Genomic DNA, 19,877 nt, shown 5'->3' on the forward strand with positions numbered 1-19,877 from the left:
AACATAAGTCAGAATCGAAGTATGGATTACTTACTGGAGCAGTAGATTGCAAGCACCATACTCGTAGGATTTTGTCACAGCTTCCAGCTGCCAGCAATGTGTTCTCTGGGTTTACTGCAATATCAGTTATTTCGGCAGAGGCCCCACGCAATGTCGCGAGAAGCCTCCCATCTATTGCACTCCATATTTTCACCAATAAATCATCTGCTCCCTGTTACAAAAGATAAAAGTGATTACGTACAAAAATTCTGCCTTTACTTAGAGAAGGTGCACAGCTTACTTATACAGTTAAATCAGCTTAACAAATGGCACAATACTTTGTATTGCTGTAATAATTAGGAAGATGAAAACTTACAGTGATCACGAATTTTCCAGTTCGATCAAACAGCAGACAATACACAGATGAGAGATGGCCAAGTGTGCGGCAGAAAAGGCGCAGGCGAGAATAAAATTTGATAGGGACCGCATGACTGCGACTGATACCCCCAGAGGTATCTCTCCCATGCAGTACTTGGACTAAAAATTGAGATGATACGAAATTATTGTTTAAATGCATAAAAATAATACAAAAGTAATGAATGCAGTTAGAAATTCAATTTACCAAGGTTGTGGACTCCAGCATAATTATGGGGTTCCAGAAGTGGACGATTGTTCTTTCTGATAGCATATTCCACACAGCTGTAGCATGACCTTTTCAAATCTAGAGAATGAGAAGAATATTTTTAAAATGGTTATAAAAGGCACAAATTACATATAATTTTATATTAAAGAAATGATATACTGCTCAAACACTGTAGTAGTAGAGCAAACATTTCAGTTGGAATTATGTCTTTGGCTTTTCTCATTTCCCTGAAGTATAGTCAAGACATTGACAGTGAAACACATACGGCCTATCAGCAAAAAAACAGAATCAACAACAGGGGAATTTGTACACCCACAAATTCACCCTCAGAAAGGTATAGGAATATGTGCTCTGATAACAAGAAATGATGCAAAAATATTAAGACCCACTGGTATGAAATCAATTTGGAATCACCAAATAGCAGCAGTGGTAACAGTACTTCAACTTCAACTGATAGTTAAGAAATTTTAGATTCCAAGAAAAATATTTCTAGCTTTCCATTTTTGCTGTCAACTCAAATGCCACTGAGGAAGTAGAGATCAGCTCGTAGCAGACATCTGAAATTAGTCATGTGATCTAGGCAGCCAATTAGAGTGCAGAATAATTTGGAACAAGCACTTACCCTTTTCTGTCCTCAATAAAGATTGCTTCCCTGCTCCAAGAAGAGAATGGATACCATAAAGACTTGAACCAACGTCTTTATCTAAGAGAGGTCCAACTCTTTGGCATACTTTTAGTAGATACAAAGGATCAACATGGGGATATTTCTTTTCCTGAAAAGAGTAAATAGTATTACATGGTATGATGACATATTCAAATAATAAAAAAATGAAAAATGTGCAAACCTTTTCTTTAAATGACCAATAACCCAAATTTTCTAAAACACCATGTTCAATAAAATATCTATTTACAGGTGAAACCACATTCACGTACATCACACGTTAAAACACACTTGTGCTAGCGTTGGCTTCATGGCTTAGCCCATGCCAAGTGACCTTGATGATGGTAAAGGCCTAAAACTCTTTGGTACTTTCAGGCCTTGACAACCATCAATGGCTCTTGGAGAGATTCAAATAATTCCCACAAGGCAAAATGCCAATGCCAAGTTAACACATTCAGTGCGGAGCACGTCAATTAACGTGGTCCCGTCCAAGCCAAGATACGGAGCATGTCAATTGACGTGCTCTGCTGGTCGGGCCGGGAGCCCTTTCTCGGCCTCCCTACGTAACTAATATCCACTTCCGAGTCTTCCGATCATGTGTACGGCCTTCAGCAAGCTTCCCTCTTTCGAACCGTGAGCGCATTTTGTAAATAGCAGTATTTGAACGGAAGTTATGGCGAGGAAACCTCCCTCTATTTTTCTTTCTTATTTTAACGGCTGATTTTGATGACTTTAATGAAAATTGGACCCGCATTGATTGTGTTAATACATATAGAAACAAGTTATCACCTAAGTCTTAACAGTTAAGCACTAAGATGATCCTTTAAATGATGGGATTTTAAATTAAGGTCTGCTGGAAAAAAGTAAAAGCTTGAAGCATTAAGCAAGTGATTTTGAGATGGAATGAATTGCTTTCTGATACACTAGTTCAATATCAGAGCATAGCAATGTTTTCAATTTTTTTTTCAAACATTGAAATTTTGCATGTGCTTTCAATGAATCTGGATCACGGCCTAGTTCCATAATACGGAATGGTGGGCTGCAAAAACTGCTGTGCACCTTATTGTCACCTTAGCCACAACTGTCAGCTATATGCCAGGACAGACAGCCAGCCTTGTCAAGCACAGCATGCGTAGGGAATTGAACAGGGAAATACACTTTTTCCCATTGACTCTCTAAGCGTGCATTGCTCACAAAGTAGGGTGACTTTCCCTGCTACCATTTAGCAGACGATCATAGTAGAGTCAGCAACAAAGCAGACAAGTTTTACCACAGCAAGTATGGGAAGCTTCATCACCCTTATCTGGATGCCTCCAGCTATTGGCTAAAGACTGCATCACGCAATTTTTTTTTTCGACCCTCTTCGTGCTCACTCGAGCAGTCGCTTTACAGGACCGGAAAAGTGATCACTTGAGACATCACATTTTTTAAATCACATTGCCATTATTTATTATTATTATTATTATTTATTATTATTATCCAACCTCCTTCTTTCAGTTTTTGACATTCACACACCTAGTCATTTATGTTAACCTATGTTGTTCCCACAGTTGTAAAACTTTGTACTGCAATCGCTCTATACAGCCATCAGTTCTGATTGGCTGATATGTGGTTGTGTGGGCGGTGTTAGTGATGGAAAAAGCAGCGACCTGCCACATGAAGAAAAAAGTGATGGGAATCCTTATCACTGGAGCCATCAGGAAAACAATCATGCGAGACGATCATTTCCAAAATATTGCTGGAGTGAGAACTCAAAAGTGATAATCAGGTGATTCAGGATTTAGTAATTTTGTGTTCTCTCTGGCCGTTGAAGTGCCGGTGGAATTTGACAACTCTCAGAGTGGTGGAGAGGAAGCAGTAGTCGACATGGCCGTTGTGGAGGAGTGGAAGAAACATTTCCAAGGTGACTGGGAATGGGCCCAAAGAAATTTTAAATGCTGGTGAGTCTGGCTTCTTTTAAAATTTATTTCAGGACTCCACATAAGCTAAAAAGGGAAAATTTTGCCGGGGGGCAAAAGAAGCAATGACAGATTTACCATTCTTTTGTGCACTTACAGAGACAGGCTAAAAAAGAAGAAACCTTTCAAAATTGGTGATTTTTCCAGTCTGAGGTGCTTCAAGAATGTCATAATTGCCGTGCCGTCACAGGATTAACAAAAATGTATGGATAACACGAATTTTATTTTGAGAATACCTCGCTACACTTGACTCAATTATGTGAGGTGAAAATAGAAAAATTCTTCATTCACTTAACAGCTGCACCACTCAAAAATCTTCGGATTTAAAGTGAAGAATGTAAAAGTTTTACCCCAATTGCATGAGTTAGCTGTAACCACTAGATAAGGATGTTATTCTACTTGTCAAGGGGGGCATATAGAAAACAATTTGTTGAACAACTTTTAACTACACCAGGAAACACTGAAGATATCAAGTCACGGAAGTCCTGCAAGCCATTCAGTGTCAGTATGTTGCTTGGGATGGAGTAGAGAGAAGCACAATCTAGAGTTGCTTCACGTTTATCATTCAAGCTTCACTGCTTCAAGATTTCCCGGAGAGGTGGATAACCACATTGACCCATAGCTGGAGGAGAGGGAGACTGGGGTGAAGTTGCTCATTTATTAAACATTGAAGTGGTATCTTACAAATAGTATGCAAAGATGGCCACAATGAGAATCCTGAAATTTTGGCAGAGATGCATGATTTGAGCAATGAAGAGAGAGGAGAGTCCAGCAAAAACATAATGCAGCCTAGTTGGAAGGTAGTCCTGGATGCAATATATGTTTTGGAGAAATTTTTTTTTTAATTCAGGAGTAGAGAATTTGAAAATTCTGTAGCAGGTTGACAAAGCAGCCAGCAATGATATGAGGGAAGGGATGAAACAGACTACTTTAGAACTATTTTGAATAGAATAATTTTGAATTAAAAAATACAGCCATTGTTTTTCATTTATAAATAAAATGCTCTAAACCTATGAATTTTTTTTTAAATTGTTCCTGAAATATGTATACTAATTTTCAACCAATATGGAATGTTTTGGCCAAGTTAAGTCTCAAGTGAGCTGAGTATATACATGATGGCGAGTATGGTAGATGGGCTTATATTAAATTTGTGAGGATACATGTGGAGGAGAGATTAATTAAAAACTGGATTAGTTATTTCAGGATTTTTTTTACTCCTGCATTCCCAACCAGTTAGGCTATTTGAAGAGCCGCAGACCACTAGGCCATGATCTATCAGAAACACATGAGCTTTTGGCTACAGGTAAGGGGAGTGGAAAGGGCGAGGGAGGTCTCCCAAGGAATGGGGAAGGGGACGGGAGATAACGACAGTATCGTTGAAAAAGAGGCGTAGTTTTTCTTTCTTTCATGGGGGAAGGTTATTCAATAATAGGTATTTGGTATGGAACTTTTGGGAGGGGTTAACTCGCAATGCACCCCCTCCTCTAACTCACTTCAGTGTCTGCAGTAGGTTAGATTTCTTGTTGAGTCCATCTTGAAACATCTCCATTCCAAATTGTTAGCATGCCATATTACCAGTGCAACTAGAGTTTTTGGAACTGTAATCTTCGCTTGGTTTAGACAGAGGTTCTCCTAGTGTCATGTATGGCCCAAAGAGCAGTGGGATCAGGTTCTATTAGGTTTTTCTATTATCTTAATTGCTAACCTAAGACATATAACTCATGCAATTGTGCTCCAGCAACTAATTGTTCCAGTTTAAGAGCTCTCAAATGGCAGAGATTTTTAAATGAAAGACTAAATGTAAATGACTGAAGAATGGCATTCCTGGGTTATATTTTTTTCACATATGAAGAGGAACGACTGAACGAACGATGATAAGGCATGGCTTTTTCACATTACCAGGTACTAGAGAATGGTATAGCATTTTGGCAACAATGAACGTGTGTACCAACTTGACAACACAATTTGACCATGACTACCTTCTATGAAGACATCATCAATGTATTATCGTCTGAGATTACTGTTGTGACTCCAATGAATTGCCATTAGCCACCTTATTATTTGTGGTAACTAATTCGTCCCACCTAATTTTCATCTTTTTTTATTGATATCAAGTACATACAGGTAACAAACACAAATATTTACAGGTATTTCAATTGGATTCCAACGTGCATTATTTCGCGAGCCTGAAGGGCAATGTACGCTCTTTCAATCAAATTTGATGCATAAAATTACCATTTGATATAGCCGTTTTCCAATAATATTATCAACTAGATACTCAGAAAAATTATGAAGCACTTTAAAAATATGTAATCCATAGACATTAATTTTAGCATTCCTTTTATTTCAGACCGTAGCAAACGTAAGCAATAAATCATCAAGCAGAATGGACGAGAAAAAACAATAATTTCAATTGTAAATAGGCAGATTGTTAATTATGTGGTGATAGTCACAATAATTAAAGGATTATATTAATCTTACATCTAAATGTTAAGTTGTTATAAGACATATTCTATTATGCATAATGTTTTTGCCATCCATCTCCATTTTATTCATCAAAGAAATGTCTTCAAACTACATATAAAGTATTGAGGATTTGTGGAAATCTAATTTTTAGTGGGCTTGGCTACTAATGGAAGGGTCTTGGGTGCAAATCCCAGCCGGGTTATTCCACTAATCGTATGGCCGGGCCATAAGTCGAAATCGACCATAACTACAGCCTCGAGACATACGTATGGCTTCGAGCGATTCTACTCTGACAAGGAGAGGTCGCCAATGTGATGCTCGGGATCTGAATGACGATGTTATTTCCTGAAACAATATAGGTAAGGTAGAAAAAGTGTCACGGCTTTCTTCCACATAGGCCCGGGTTCGAGAGATATTCGCATGTAAAGATTCCGTGCACCATGACTTCCTTCGACTACTCTCCCTCATACAGCAAGCGGCGTAGTCTAGTGGGTTAAGGCACGAGGACGAGACTTCCCATGTATACGTTCGGGGTTCGAGTCCCAGTGGGGTCAAATTTTTTTCTTCCTTATTATGTTTTAAAATCACTGCTATAATTCATTCCTATTCGTTTATGTCAGTTACTTTGCTATATTTTATTTTTATATTAGTTTACGAATTTAAATAGTATTCCAAATGGTTTCCATTTCCACCCGCGCTATGTCTTTGGTGGGTAAGATGTATCGCCAGAGTGAGGTGTTGGATTTAATTGCGTAGAAATTCAATCAAAATCACTACTTCATTTACCTTCAAAGCAACGCACAGCACCGGAGATGTACTCTTTCTTTTGAGTTGATGGCAAAACCGATAGTAGGGTGTCATTCTCATTATCTGACAATGAAGAGGCGCTACTGGACGACGGACAAAATTCTCGAGTACTCGGGCCATACGGAATAACATTGCTCGCCTACGGAGTTATAGAATAAATTTACGGAGTGTCGTCGATTATATAGTGATTGTTTCAAGAAATATATTAATATTGCGGGGGAGCACATGTACGGATTCAACGGGCATTGGCTAGATATATAAAATAAAGACGTCAATTTCATCTGGAAAGGAGTATACGGGATACGTGTAATCCGTTCGCATACGATGATGGATATTTTCATCAAATCTTTCCGCGCGTCAAAAGAAGTTGTTATTTAATTCGTAAATAGATATAGTGGATGAACTAAAAGTTTGCTTGTAGTTAAAAAGTTAGAAATACTTTTTCAATGGATGCTCTGTTATAGTGAACGGAGACGGCTTTTATTTGCTTTCTGTGCTACATTTGCTAGCAGATTTCTTACTTGTTTCGAAAAGCTGTTGGTAGCTTTAAATATCCGCTATTAAATGTTACATATTTTAAGACTCTCGTAGCATTACAGTTCATGAGGGAGAAACATAGGGCAACACATTTTTTTGGCAGTATAAGGCAATCTTCAGTAAGATCGATGCGTAAAGGACAAATGTCGTCCATAAATCAAGGAAAGAATGATAGTCTCATATTGATGTTTCAATTTTATACAGCTACCTAAACATAAGCCTCTGATAATAAAATCAATGAAACTTAAAGTTTCAATTTCATCTTTAGATTTCGTGCACTGGCTGGATTTCTACGGCTTTTGAGGCCAAATTATTGCAGCCATGAGACAATAGTTACACCATTGGAAGGAGAGAAAGGGGGTTAGAACTACAAAAGGATGTCATGTTCTAACTCTATCCATTACATGTACAATTCACGAATATTATAATCATTATAATACTGTAGGGTACAAATCGTATACAAATTTCTTCTGCTTCTTCTCGTCCGTGATTTGCGTTCTTCACTTTTTTAAGATCTCCAGCGTCTGCCGCCAGATCAGAGTTTAAAGAAAACCCAAATTTATCCTTTAATAAGAGTCCATTTCAGTTAAGGAACATAGAATTAATTTTGTATCCACGTTGGAACAAACTTCCTTCTCAAAAAATGACTAGTGTTAAAAAAAAGTGAACCCAACTTATAGTACCAATTATAATTCTCATACTCGCCCGCAGAAAGGGCGATAAGACTTTTGGCCGGGCCATACGATATGGCTCCTCGAGAGTGGAATCGGTACAAATCGGTATGGGCCGTAATCTCGGGTCAGGCCATAAGAAACTTACGGCCGGCCATACGTATGGCCCTGTTTAGTAGAATAGCCCTGCAGGTGAAGCCATCCGACATGCCGAAATAGTAAAATCCTCAAGTTGCGAGGAGGCCCAGGGAAAGAAACTGGCCCTCCTCCTCTGACTGTTTGATATTCACATGCCTGTGGTGATCTTTACCCCATCAATCAAAACCAACCTTCGGGTTAAATCACTAAGTGAATGATAAAAAATAACAGTCATGATCTTGGCTTCAACACATACCCACCATGAGGTGATTAAAACCAACAAATCAGCTCAACAGCAGCTGAATGGGGTCAACTGATAGTGGGGGAAGAAAGGGAGGTTTTAAGGATAATGAAACCTCGGTTTCCCTATAATTCCCCCCTCTTATTCACTGTTGTTCCTTAAAATGTCACTATCTTAAAAATCACTTCCTTCCCCTCCAGCGACTGTTGAATAGGGTGGTTTCCTATTATTTTTTTATTGCCTAAATCGAAAGATTATTACTCCTGGAGTACGCATTTAGATTTTCAAATGACGATATCTATTTTTCGCGATTAAATGAAATGTGAAAATTTTCAAGCGCGCGAAAACGCGACGGGTAAGTATGAATGCCGGGAAATCTCTCCGTGTGACGTATTTCTCGTTCCCGCTGCCTCCCTGTGAGGTGACATTGAGGGCTGATACGACGCAGGCTGCTAGCGGGTAGCTGAGTACCCTGCTAGCTGGTAGTGCTTGGCTTAAATAAGGATTATTAATGCCTTATCAAACGAAGAAAACTTTCCGACCTTAGCCAGTTTTAATGAGCGATTAATAAGACATGTTTCCCTGAGCTCTGCACCTCATGCATGCATTGGTAATCTCAGACGATGTATAACTCCTATCTACTCGTATAGAAACTAGGTCCCTGTGACATCACGTGGAGTGGCATCGCGTGGGTGCCAATCTGGCCATTTTCAAATGAGGATAAAAATGGACCATTGCCATTCGTCTAAACCGGTATTTCTAAAATGAAATAATTTGTATATTATGAATACAGTAATGGCGGGTAACGAATCGCAATCAATGCCTTTCGTTTTCTTTGATGAAGGAAACTACCCTATTGTATATAAGGAGTAGCTTTGCTTGTTTTTCTTTGCAGATGGCAATGCTTGTGTGTCGAAGCCCAGGTAGTGAAGGCAAAGTTGCATTTTACAACATCCTGTAATGCACTTATTTTGTCAGAGTTTATTCTTAAGTATGTAGGTCGTTTCCACCAATTTATGGGGGGAAAGGATCTGAGGGAAGGATCGAGGGACAGAAGATAGAGGTCTTGGCAATCCTTACAAATGAGTTATTAGGCATTAGAGAATGTTAATTAATTTCAGATATTAACTGTAGGCTCCAGAAACTGTTGGATTACTCATCTACATGAATGCGGACCATTCAGAAATTAATAAGATAACGTCTTATTGAAATTTATAAAATATTTTAAGCGAATGTTATTGTTTCTATTCGTATATTTTATTACCCTCTTCTATTTATATAAGTTCGCTGGTTTATAAAATAAGCGAACTTCTTTCATTAGTTCACATTAAAGCCTATCCCCTTTCATTCCATCCCTATACCCTATTCTCTTTCTCACTTTTCCATCTTGCCAAACACCTGTCCCAGTTAATACGATATTTAGCTATCTCTTCCCGTTCGGCACTCGCTTTATCCCTTTACTAAGTTCCACTTATCCTACCACTAGTTCATGTTGTCAGGTAGCCAAGCATTTTCCTCCAGAGCTTTATTCATTTTTCAGAATTCATCGACTTGTCGTTCTTTGGAACTTGGTTACCCCTCAAATTTACGACAGAAAAGGTCGACCCTTTATAAGTGCCATATTGCTTTGTCCCAATGATTTTGTCACGTTGATATGGCAACATCAAAATTCGATACGACACCGAGTCGACATCTGCTAAATAGGCAACTTCAGTATCTCCGTCCCCATTGGTTAGGAACTGCTACCAAGACAGCATCCGGGTACCTAACAACAATCACTAATAGAAATATGTAATTATCAAATAGGTAAAATAATTTCGAACTCTCATAACGTAAGATAAAAAATTCAATTGATCATGGCAACCGCACTACTGACAATGAGAGTTCCGAAAGGTGCTCGGAATAGCGTTTCGCAAAATAACACTGAGGCCAACGAAGAACTATTGTAATATCAACTACAAGAAAAAATTTTCCCAACAGTACTTCGGGCGAAATTATTAGCTCTTGCGGCAAATTTAAGTAATATTGGTTCAATTAATGCTTCAGGTCAATATACGCCCCAATGACATGCGCACTCGCCATACTGCACTACACGTAAAACATAAACAATTGACTGGAAGCAATCAATTAACAGGGGCATTCACTAGTTCTGTAGTGGAGTCCGCAAATAACGCTCAATACAGAGAACTCGACTGGATTGCGATTAACGAATGAGGGCAATCCTAACAATAACTTGAAATACTCTGTTCGCCATAACATCGGAGAAGTCCCATGATTGGCCCGATCGCGGCACACACCAGCTGATGTACAGACAAAAAAGATAACATGGTGACGTAATATTTGCCAAATATTTTTTCTAATATGTTGTTATTGTGACAATTACGAACACTAAAGTACAAACTGTTGATATGCGCTGCATAGCAACGAGTGAAACACACGACTTTTAAAAAATGAAAAATTAAAAATTTTAAATAAATATTTATTCTCACCAATTCATCCAAAGACTGATCATGCTTATTTCCAAGCCAATCCAGTCGTTTCGGCAAAATCTGCAAATTAAAAAATAATCTCGGTCACATCATGTGAATTTTCCCCATTCGGAAATGAATCCGAATACACTATCAGTCTACGTTGTTTTGACGGCTAAGACCCACGTGCACCGCACGCAGCTCTTCTTTCAAGATTCACTACTGTACGGTGAACATCGGGTATCCTCACCTGTAATCTCTCTAGCTCTTGCCTCAAAACCTGAAAAAGGGTACACAATAGGTTAGATCTATACCATGTTGGCAGCTGTAGTGATCATGTAAACAATTCCCTTACCTCCGAGGCCTGTTGACATGGACTAGCAGCCAAAAACTTAGCAATCAAGAGGAGCAATTCTGAAATGAAAACGAATCAGTAGTAAGCTAACGAACGATCACAACGAAGTTTAGCCAGTCATGATATGAGGATTGTACCCTACTGCCATACCTGAGGTGAGTGCAGGGGGTTGTTGACAAAATATAGAATCCATAATTGAATTAATCCAAGTCAATTTCACATTCGTAACACCTTAATGTAAATACTTTTCGACAGGTACATTTTCTGAGACTCTCTTTAACGTTCGAGTCCGGTAGGTGTCACACTACATACGTGTTCCAAGCGTCTTGCGCCTTATTCATGTTTGAACGTGACTTTTCGATGTATCGGATTTGCAATAATTATTTGCAAACATTATGCCTCAGCACTACTCCAACGGATGGTATAATATTTGACCATTGGGGGTCCTGGAACTAAGTTTTACGAAAACGATAGCGACACAAAATGCTCGCAGCCGCATTACTACGCGAGTGAATGCTAGGCAACCCGCACGAGATGGCGTTGCCGAGGTTTCGAGCAGGGGCGGTTGGCCGCCGCTTGGGGCGTTGGTAGTCAAGGAGGTTGGAGGGAAAGCAAAGTTCGCAGGCGCAGCAAGGTTGTCTGCTTATGTGGCGAGAGAGTGTTATGCATCCTTTATATTGAATTTTGCACGTGCGGTTGATACGGAGGTTGCCTAGGTCAGAACACTGAGGCTAAAACATTTTTACTGGAAATATTCAAGGCTTACGGAGTTATAGTCACATTTTGGGTGGTTACATCAGCATAAGATACAGATTGTGAAGTTTTTCGAGTGCTTAAGTGTGTTCTCGACTTATTTGCCGATTGTGTTTGTGCTGTGATTCTATGAAGTATGTCTTGGATACGGGAAAGCGGCTTAAACTGGTTCCAGCTCATGTGCGTTAGGGTTATTAAAACGGGGCAGGTTCCTCGTCATATTGCATTTATTATGGACGGTAATAGGCGATATGCCAGAAAGAACAAAGTGCAAAAAGAAGAAGGACACTCCAAAGGGTTAGTTTAGTGCTCCGTAAGAGGATGTTTATAATTTGGTGAATATTCTTCAGTGAAATAATCATTTTCCAGGTTTGATAAGCTAGCAGAGACCCTCCAATGGTGCTTGGATCTTGGAATACCTGAAGTAACTGTGTATGCCTTTAGTATAGAAAACTTCAAACGGTCGAAGGATGAAGTTGATGCGTTGATGGAGTTGGCAAGGGAAAAATTCCAGAGAATTTTAGATGAGAAGTAAGTACACAGTTGAGTTTTTGGTTCAATTAACAGTTTTTCACCCACAAATTGCTTTTAAAATGCTTCCCTTTCTGGCAGAGAGAAATTGATGCAACACGGTGTGAGATTGAGAGTCATTGGCAATATAACCTTGCTTCCAAGAGATGTGCAAGAACTAATTGCTAAAGCGATGCTTATAACGAAGGATAACAGTAAAACATTTTTGAATGTTGCTTTTGCGTATACAGGTTGGTATTATTTTAATGATTAATCCTTGATGTGGTCGTTACATTGCCTCATTATCCTCCTTTCTCTTCAGCTCGTGAGGAAATGGTAAACGCTGTTCGCTCTATTTCTGCTGGAGTACGTGATGGACGTTTAGCATCATCTGATGTGTCTGAAGGACTAATAAATAGTAGTTTATACACAAGTGAATCACCGGATCCTGATCTCGTAATAAGGACGTCTGGAGAAACTCGTTTTAGTGACTTTCTGCTTTGGCAGGTATGTTTTCGACACAAAGTTTTGTCTACTATCTTCTCCATGTTGAACCATCACTATGTGATGAATTCTTTATCATTTACAGTTGTCCTACAGCTGCGTTTACTTTACTGATGTGCTATGGCCAGAATTTTCCATATGGCACTTGTTGGCTGCAATATTTCACTATCAGAGAAGTTATACCGGTATTCAGGTTAGTATTTTCCCTTCCTGATCGACTTTTAATTTCATCCATATGCATATTTTTAGTGTTTTTGTAATCAGAGGGATTGTTTTCCAGCTCTTTATGCTTATGTTTGGCTTGTTAGTAAGATATTTTATTTGTTCAAACTACACCAGGTAAGTAGACCTAGGCATGTATATGTGGATTTTTTCAATGAATTCTCTAATTTTTATGTTTTAACTTAGGAAATTGAAGACGTTGTGGTCTTATAAAGTAGTTAATAAAGTCAAGCCCGTTCTTGGGGAAAGTTTACACAATGGTAGACCGATTCTTGACTGATGCTTAAAATCTTGTGAGAAAAGGCCATAGGGAGCAGTCTTAATATGTCATAACCTGTGGAATGCTAGTTATAACTCTGTTCGGAAAAGTGCACTGCGAAAAAATACCCCAGTCTACCCTTCACATTCGGTTTTATTCTCTTGAGTATAGTACGTTCTGATATACTACAGCTTTTGTTTTGTTATCAGGTGCATGAATAAATAAAACAGATGGTTTACCAACTTGTGAACATCCCGCACATATTTGACCACGAGGAAAACATGAGTTTTCTAGGTTTAGACCACAAACACTCACCTTGTTATTTGTTAATGATCATCACAAATGCAACAAACATGCACTGAAAATTAAATTCACTAAAACTCAATGGTCAAATGGGTCAGGATCATGGGAATCCTGAGAATGGGAACTTCTTTGAATTTTCCTCTAAGTATTGTCACATGAATCACATTGATTAAAAGTTGTTTTAATCACCAAATGCATTCCACAGCATAGTTTTGGTTGGTTTAGATTTTGAATCATCATGACCACCTAACCAACCTTCAACTGAAAATTGTGCCGTGGTAAGCCAGGCGCTACCAATAAGTTTAAAAATTCAGATGGATAGTTGGCACACTTTGTTGATGAGCTTTTCTTTTGATGAAACGAAATTGCCAAAATTCCCAGGGAATGAAATCAATCCGCTCTATTTGTCGACAGGAACACAGCCATTACCGATAGTCAACAATTACTTTGAGATTTGTTTACAAACACTGTAGTAACGTATCAACTGGGGCTGGGCTTAGCTGGAATTAAATGTTTTCAATACAATTTTAATATTTTTAATACATTTTAACAATTAAAATTATTTAATATTGATAATAAGCTCACTCAAATAAGTGGTAGAAACCAAACAAGTTGTCTAGTTTTGACTGACTTCACAGCTTTTTCAGTGTTACCAAGTCCTTAAAAAATACCCCTATGAAAAGGATAAGGGCTGTATTCTCAGTCAATCCTGTAGGGCCAACCCACCCTGGATACGTCATCAGCCCCCACATAAACCGATCTCGTCCTACATAAGCCACATCATGACCTACATAGGGCCGTTTTTGGAACTAAATGGCCCTACTTGATATAGGGTACCTGAACCAGCCCTACACCCTACAAAAACATGGCAACCAAACTTCGTCTGCTGATCACTTCGATAAAAGAATCCTCATTGTAATGCATATTAACCCAGCAGTGGTCGCGTGGGGTGTCCCAGACACCCCAGCCATATATAAGCACTATTTTTTCTTGCATTTGTGACTGCAATGATCTGTAACCTCCTATAGCTGATTTTTTAAGCTTTCTGAGGATACAGGTAAAACATTATTATAAAATCAATGCAAGTTTTTAAGAAAAATTACTTTTGTCAAAGCTCTGTAGAGTGGGGTGTGCCAAACACCCCACGCGACCGTTCTCGTTACGGTTTGCCACCTAGTTTTTATTGTCGCCTTGAATGTTTTTCATCCATTTTCATCAGATTTGATAGCTACTCTTTCTGAAATTGACCACGAAAGTTGTCTTTTTACGTTTACATCAATTAATATTTATGTATTGGTATATTTTTTGCCTACATTCATGTAAACAAATAGAAAGTTAGTAATTTCTAAAAATGTTACAGTGATTTTTCAGTGAATAAGTATTAAGGGAGACAAGCTCAACTGAACCATTTTAAAATGCACAGAAACACAGCAGAAAGGTAATAATACTACCACATTATACCCATTAAGTTAAATAAATAATTCAAATGACTGATGTCAACATTGCGGTACATGCACCCTGTTTCTGTGAATATACAGGGTATTTATAAATGAATATCGGGGTTTTAAAGCTTTATAATATTTATTACATTACTCTTACAGTTATAAATTATACGTTAAATTAAAGAGCAACTCGAACAGTTTTATTTTTTAGCAACAATGCCCATGTGTGTGAAATGTTTCTGCCGCGATCTGCTAGATAGTGGTAGTAGCAGAGACGGCGACTAGGGAACAGAAAGCGTTTTGTGTTTTACAGTTTGCAAAGACTGAATCTGTGCAACGTGCGTTCCACATTAAATTCGGTTGTTATCCTCAAATACATCCGTAGATGGTATCATCAGTTTGAAGATGCAGGCTGCCTTTGTAAAGGGAAGAGCACGGGACGACCGAGAGTTAGCGAAGAGACTGTTGAGCGAGTGAGAGAGTCGTTCACTCGTAGCCCAAAGAAATCAGTCCGGAAGGCTAGTTGTGAATTAGAAATTCCTGTGTCGACTGCTTGGAAAGTTTTAAGGAAATCCTTGCAACTACGTCCTTACCGTTTACAGTTATTCCTTTATTATTTACTAAAGCCTACAAACCACGGATTACCTGCCAACTTCACAATGGAAATGTTGTTTCATTACGATGATGATTTTCTTGATCATGTTGTCTTCAGTGATGAAACAACTTTTCACCCCAGTAGACATGTATACACTCATAATATGCAGATCTGGGGTTACTGTGCAACACACGTTGCACAGTAACTACAGATTCAGTCTTTGAAAACTGTAAAACACAAAACACTTTCTGTTCACTAGTCGCCATCTTTGCTACTACCGCTATCTAGCAGATCGCGGCGGAAACATTTCACGCACATGTGCATTGTTGCTAAAAAAAAAAACTGTTTGAGTTGTTCTTTAATTTGACATATAATTTATAACTGTAAGTGTAATGTAATAAATATTATTAAGCTTTAAAACCCCGATATTCATTTACATATAAACACCCTGCATAGTAATATTTTCACATTTGGCTCTTGGTAATGTTTTGAGAAACCAATACCTCATTTACTTATGGCCATAGAAAACATATTTTCATGCCACTATTTGCCACATAATAAACCTAACTACGGAAGGTAAAAGCAAATTACGAACCTTGATGATGCAACTTAAGTTTGCACGTCAATGATCATATTTGCCCTGTACTTATCACTATCTTGTACAGACCACTTTTGAAGAAATTTAAGTACAATATAGTTCTACTTTTGGCTCGGTATGAGAGTATTTGTAGTGATTATTAATATAGCTGATACGACCTGGCGAACGACATCGATTGTTTATTAACTGTGGCGCTGCACCATCATCTACGTCATCTCAGAGAACTTGATGACGGAATCACCCCCCCCCCCCCCACTTATGTAGGATCACCTGAGAAATGCATGTAGGCGCTCTTGTTATGTAGGAACGGATATTTAGGGTCGACTAAGAATATGGCCCTAAATTTTTTTGTGAACTTTTACTAATTTTTAATGTTTATTTTGTTGTCTGGGAGTGAGACAAACCCAAGAAAACAAATATTAAAATCAATACAGCCATTCTCGAGTTACAAATGGTGTGACTAACACAATTTTCGACTTTATTTTATTTATAAGATATCCAATGATGTTTTTGCCCAGAGTTAGTATCAATTTGACACTATGAATGTGTATTTACTTGTAACCACAGCCTGAGATAGTTGTCAGTTTTTCCTGGTACATATCTCTGTGAATATTTGTATTAGTTACCACGGAAATTAGATTCTTTAGTTTTCAGTTTCGTTACATGTTTCATGTCGTGAAAGATCTTCAAAATTTTTGTACGGCTGAGGTTTTTGATGTTTCAATATTGTTAAATTTTATTTTTAAGTGAATCCCAAGTACATATTTCATGCAATTTAAGGAAATAAATATTGCTCTTTCTTATACAAAATTTATACATTATTCGGTCCAAAATAGTGACCCGCCCTAGGTTGAGTAACAGAAAAATGTGGTGCCAACATTTACTTAAATGCAGATATTGTAGTGCCACTGTTGGAATTTTAAAATGTGGTTGTAATTTTTTTAGGGTTATGCCACAATTTTCTCACTTGTTTTTCTTTTAGCTGTTGACGTAAACAGTTTCTTGTTCAGTTGATAGTTAAGTCTGTAAAGGGTGTCTATCATTTAAGAATACTTTGAAAGTTTCAAAAAAATATTCCCCTAAGAATAATGTTTGGTCAACACCTAAATATGTATGTTAAGTTTATGTACTTAAAAGAAATACTTAGTGGAGAAGAAATTCAGCTAATTTACAGCAGTAAAACATAGTTTTATAAAGTTAGATGAGCAATGAAACTCCATTACATTTACACAAAATATTGAGAAAATTTTCGTTTTTTTCACAAATGAAGGGCATTTGAAGAAGTTCGAATATCTCGTAACTACAAAATTATCATGAATAAGGGCAAAATATTTAGCATGGCTCATTAGCTTACCAAGACCTACTTTTGGACCATAAATGTTTGAAATACCTCTTGGGGGCTGATTTAGCATACTTATACTTAGCTTACATCCTTTGTATTAAAATGCAGACAGAATTGCCTTTTCTATGCTTCAATTTTTTTTCCCCATTAATCTAAATTATTGTGACATAGTCGATAAATTGTATCAGGTCATATTGCCAATCAAGGAGGAAAAAGGTTTGTTGTAATTTAATGGTAGTTTGTTGTAATTTAATGGTGTCTGAGGACATAAAAGTACATTACTAAAGCCCCTGGGAGTCAGTTCATCTGAAGGTAACTATTAAGTTCATGAATATCCTTGTGAGTTAAAACCTATGATTATTTATTATCATGAGAGAGCATCCTTGTATCTGGAAGGCTTTGCTATAGGATTGGTGAATAAAACCTAAAAAGCAGTCTAATAATATACCAATGTTGTTTTTTTTTTTAGGATATCAAAAACCTTCATACCTGTGAGAGTGATGTCAGTGATAGTGCATCTTCTTTTATTGCCTGGCTGAATCAATCCCGTAAGGAGCAGATAATAGCTCTTGGCGGAGGAAGTTGATTGTTTGGGGCAAAAAATTAGTTGGAATTAAAATTGGTGTGATCAGCTGTCGTACTACCTTGGGACCATATTTGTGGAAAGAAAGAAGTGTGTGGTGTGTTAAAGCTTTTTGAGTAAATATTTTGTTATTGTTAGGTGTTCATGTTTGTTTGGGTAGTAATACTAATTTTTATATTCTGTATATATGTAAATACATTTGGAGATATTTGAAAATCCAAAATTTTAGCTCATATAAGAAAAATACATATTTTATTGATGATTGAAGTATTTGCTTGATTTTATTCCCAAATATTAGAAGAGTAAGGAATTAGAGATGTCCATGTAGGATTTGGCAGTAAGATTCGAGTGTATTGGAGGATTTCGGGACCAGCTGCATATTAAGCATTGTCAAGTAAAATAATGAAATATTACTCTTATCAAGGCGTTATACTCAGCTGTACCTAAAAGTCTCCGATTCATATGGGGTGTCCAATGTCACTTGAGTGGAGGGGGTCAGGATGTATAGCATAATTCTTTTCTACAATATTAAAATTGTAAGAATGGTTAAATTGAGTAAAAGCATGTCTGTATACCATAATATGGCAAAATCTAACTAAAAAATATTTATCAGGTTTTATACAAATGCCATAAGGAGTACAGTAGCCCTTCAATTTTTTAACCACCTTAGACCACCAAATGGGCTGCTGGACAAATGTTGCATTATATGAGCTGAGGGTGAAAGCAAAAGGGTAGTTTCCTTCATCAAAGAAAACGAAAGGCATTGATTGCGATTCGTCACCCACCATTAGTGTATTCATAATATACAAATTATTTGGTTTTAGAAATACCTGTTTAGACGAATATTAATGGTCAATTTCAACCTCAGTTGAAAAAGGCCAGATTGGCACCCATGTGATTCCACTCCACGTGACGTAGTTTCCCTAGTTTTCCCGTAGTTTGGACCTAGTTTCTATACGAGTAGATAGGAGTTTTACATCGTCTGAGTCTACCAATGCATGCATGAGCCACAGAGCTCAGGGAAACATGTCTTAATAATCACCTATTAAAACTGACTAAGGTCGGAAAGTTTTATTCGTTTGATAAGGTATTAATAATCCTTATTTAAGCCAAGCGCTACCAGCTAGCATGGTACTCTGCTACCTGCTAGCATCCTGTGTCGTATCAGCGCTCTGAGCCTCGCCCTAAGGCCACCTCACTTGCGGCAGTGGGAACCAGAACGACATCATACGGGAGTTTCCCCGGCATCCATACTTACCTGTCGCGTTTTCGTGCGCTTGAAAATTTTCACTTTTCATTTAATCGCGAAAAATAAATATCGTCATTTAAAAATCTAAAAGCGTGAAATACATACTCCAGGAGTAATAATCTATAGATTTAGACAATAAAAAATAATAGGAAACCACCCTATTTACAGACCTCAACCTGCTGTGTGTACTTGTAACTGTTCTGTGATTTGACAGCTTATTCAATACTGTCAATCATATAAAATGAGTTATCACAATCATTATTATGGATACTTGAAAAGATTCTTCTACATGATGGAGAAATGACAAAGTTATGAAATGCAGGGAAGCAGAGGTTTTGGGCATTCCTAGGTAAGAGAAACTTGGTGCCACACGTTCAGCAGTACATTGAATAAATTCTGAGTAGCTTAAAATAATAATTATTTTTTTATAAATGCAAGGCACAAATTTATAAAATGCATCTGCACGAAAAATCTGAATTTTGAAATATCTCTCGGGAGATTAGGAGTGGGGTCTCGCCAAATTTCACCATGGGATGGGAGGAGTAAATAAACTCGCATAAATCATCTCAAAAAATTCATGGATGCCCCATGGG

The 19,877-nt window shown here is 37.8% G+C and overlaps 2 protein-coding genes across 6 annotated transcripts in view; one reads left to right on the forward strand and one right to left on the reverse strand.

Annotated features, from left to right (window-relative positions):
- Nucleotides 1-11,183, reverse strand: part of LOC124169772 (bromodomain and WD repeat-containing protein 3-like) — a 56,510-nt gene extending 45,327 nt beyond the window's left edge. For all 4 annotated transcript variants that reach the window (XM_046548503.1, XM_046548505.1, XM_046548504.1 and 1 more), the window contains exons 1-8: nt 11,075-11,183; nt 10,925-10,983; nt 10,820-10,849; nt 10,591-10,650; nt 1,245-1,395; nt 602-700; nt 356-516; nt 35-211 (exon numbers count right to left, since the gene is read on the reverse strand). In XM_046548503.1, the coding sequence (XP_046404459.1) occupies nt 35-211; nt 356-516; nt 602-700; nt 1,245-1,395; nt 10,591-10,650; nt 10,820-10,849; nt 10,925-10,983; nt 11,075-11,117 (780 nt within the window). In that variant the 5' untranslated portion in view covers nt 11,118-11,183. The remainder of the gene's footprint in view (nt 1-34; nt 212-355; nt 517-601; nt 701-1,244; nt 1,396-10,590; nt 10,651-10,819; nt 10,850-10,924; nt 10,984-11,074) is intronic.
- Nucleotides 10,974-18,043, forward strand: LOC124169774 (dehydrodolichyl diphosphate synthase complex subunit DHDDS). Of its 2 annotated transcripts, none has more exons than XM_046548507.1 (6): nt 10,974-11,079; nt 12,047-12,208; nt 12,290-12,438; nt 12,510-12,694; nt 12,777-12,884; nt 17,922-18,043. In XM_046548507.1, the coding sequence occupies exons 2-6, from the start codon at nt 12,165-12,167 to the stop codon at nt 18,036-18,038; spliced, it is 603 nt and encodes a 200-aa protein (XP_046404463.1). In that variant the 5' UTR covers nt 10,974-11,079; nt 12,047-12,164; the 3' UTR covers nt 18,039-18,043. The 2 variants fall into 2 exon arrangements, with proteins under 2 accessions (XP_046404463.1, XP_046404462.1); XM_046548506.1 differs by lacking the exon at nt 10,974-11,079 and adding an exon at nt 11,814-11,974.
- The last annotated feature ends 1,834 nt before the right edge of the window (nt 18,044-19,877 follow it).

This window comes from Ischnura elegans, chromosome 12 (genome assembly GCF_921293095.1).
Source record: "Ischnura elegans chromosome 12, ioIscEleg1.1, whole genome shotgun sequence".
Lineage (NCBI taxonomy): Eukaryota > Metazoa > Arthropoda > Insecta > Odonata > Coenagrionidae > Ischnura > Ischnura elegans.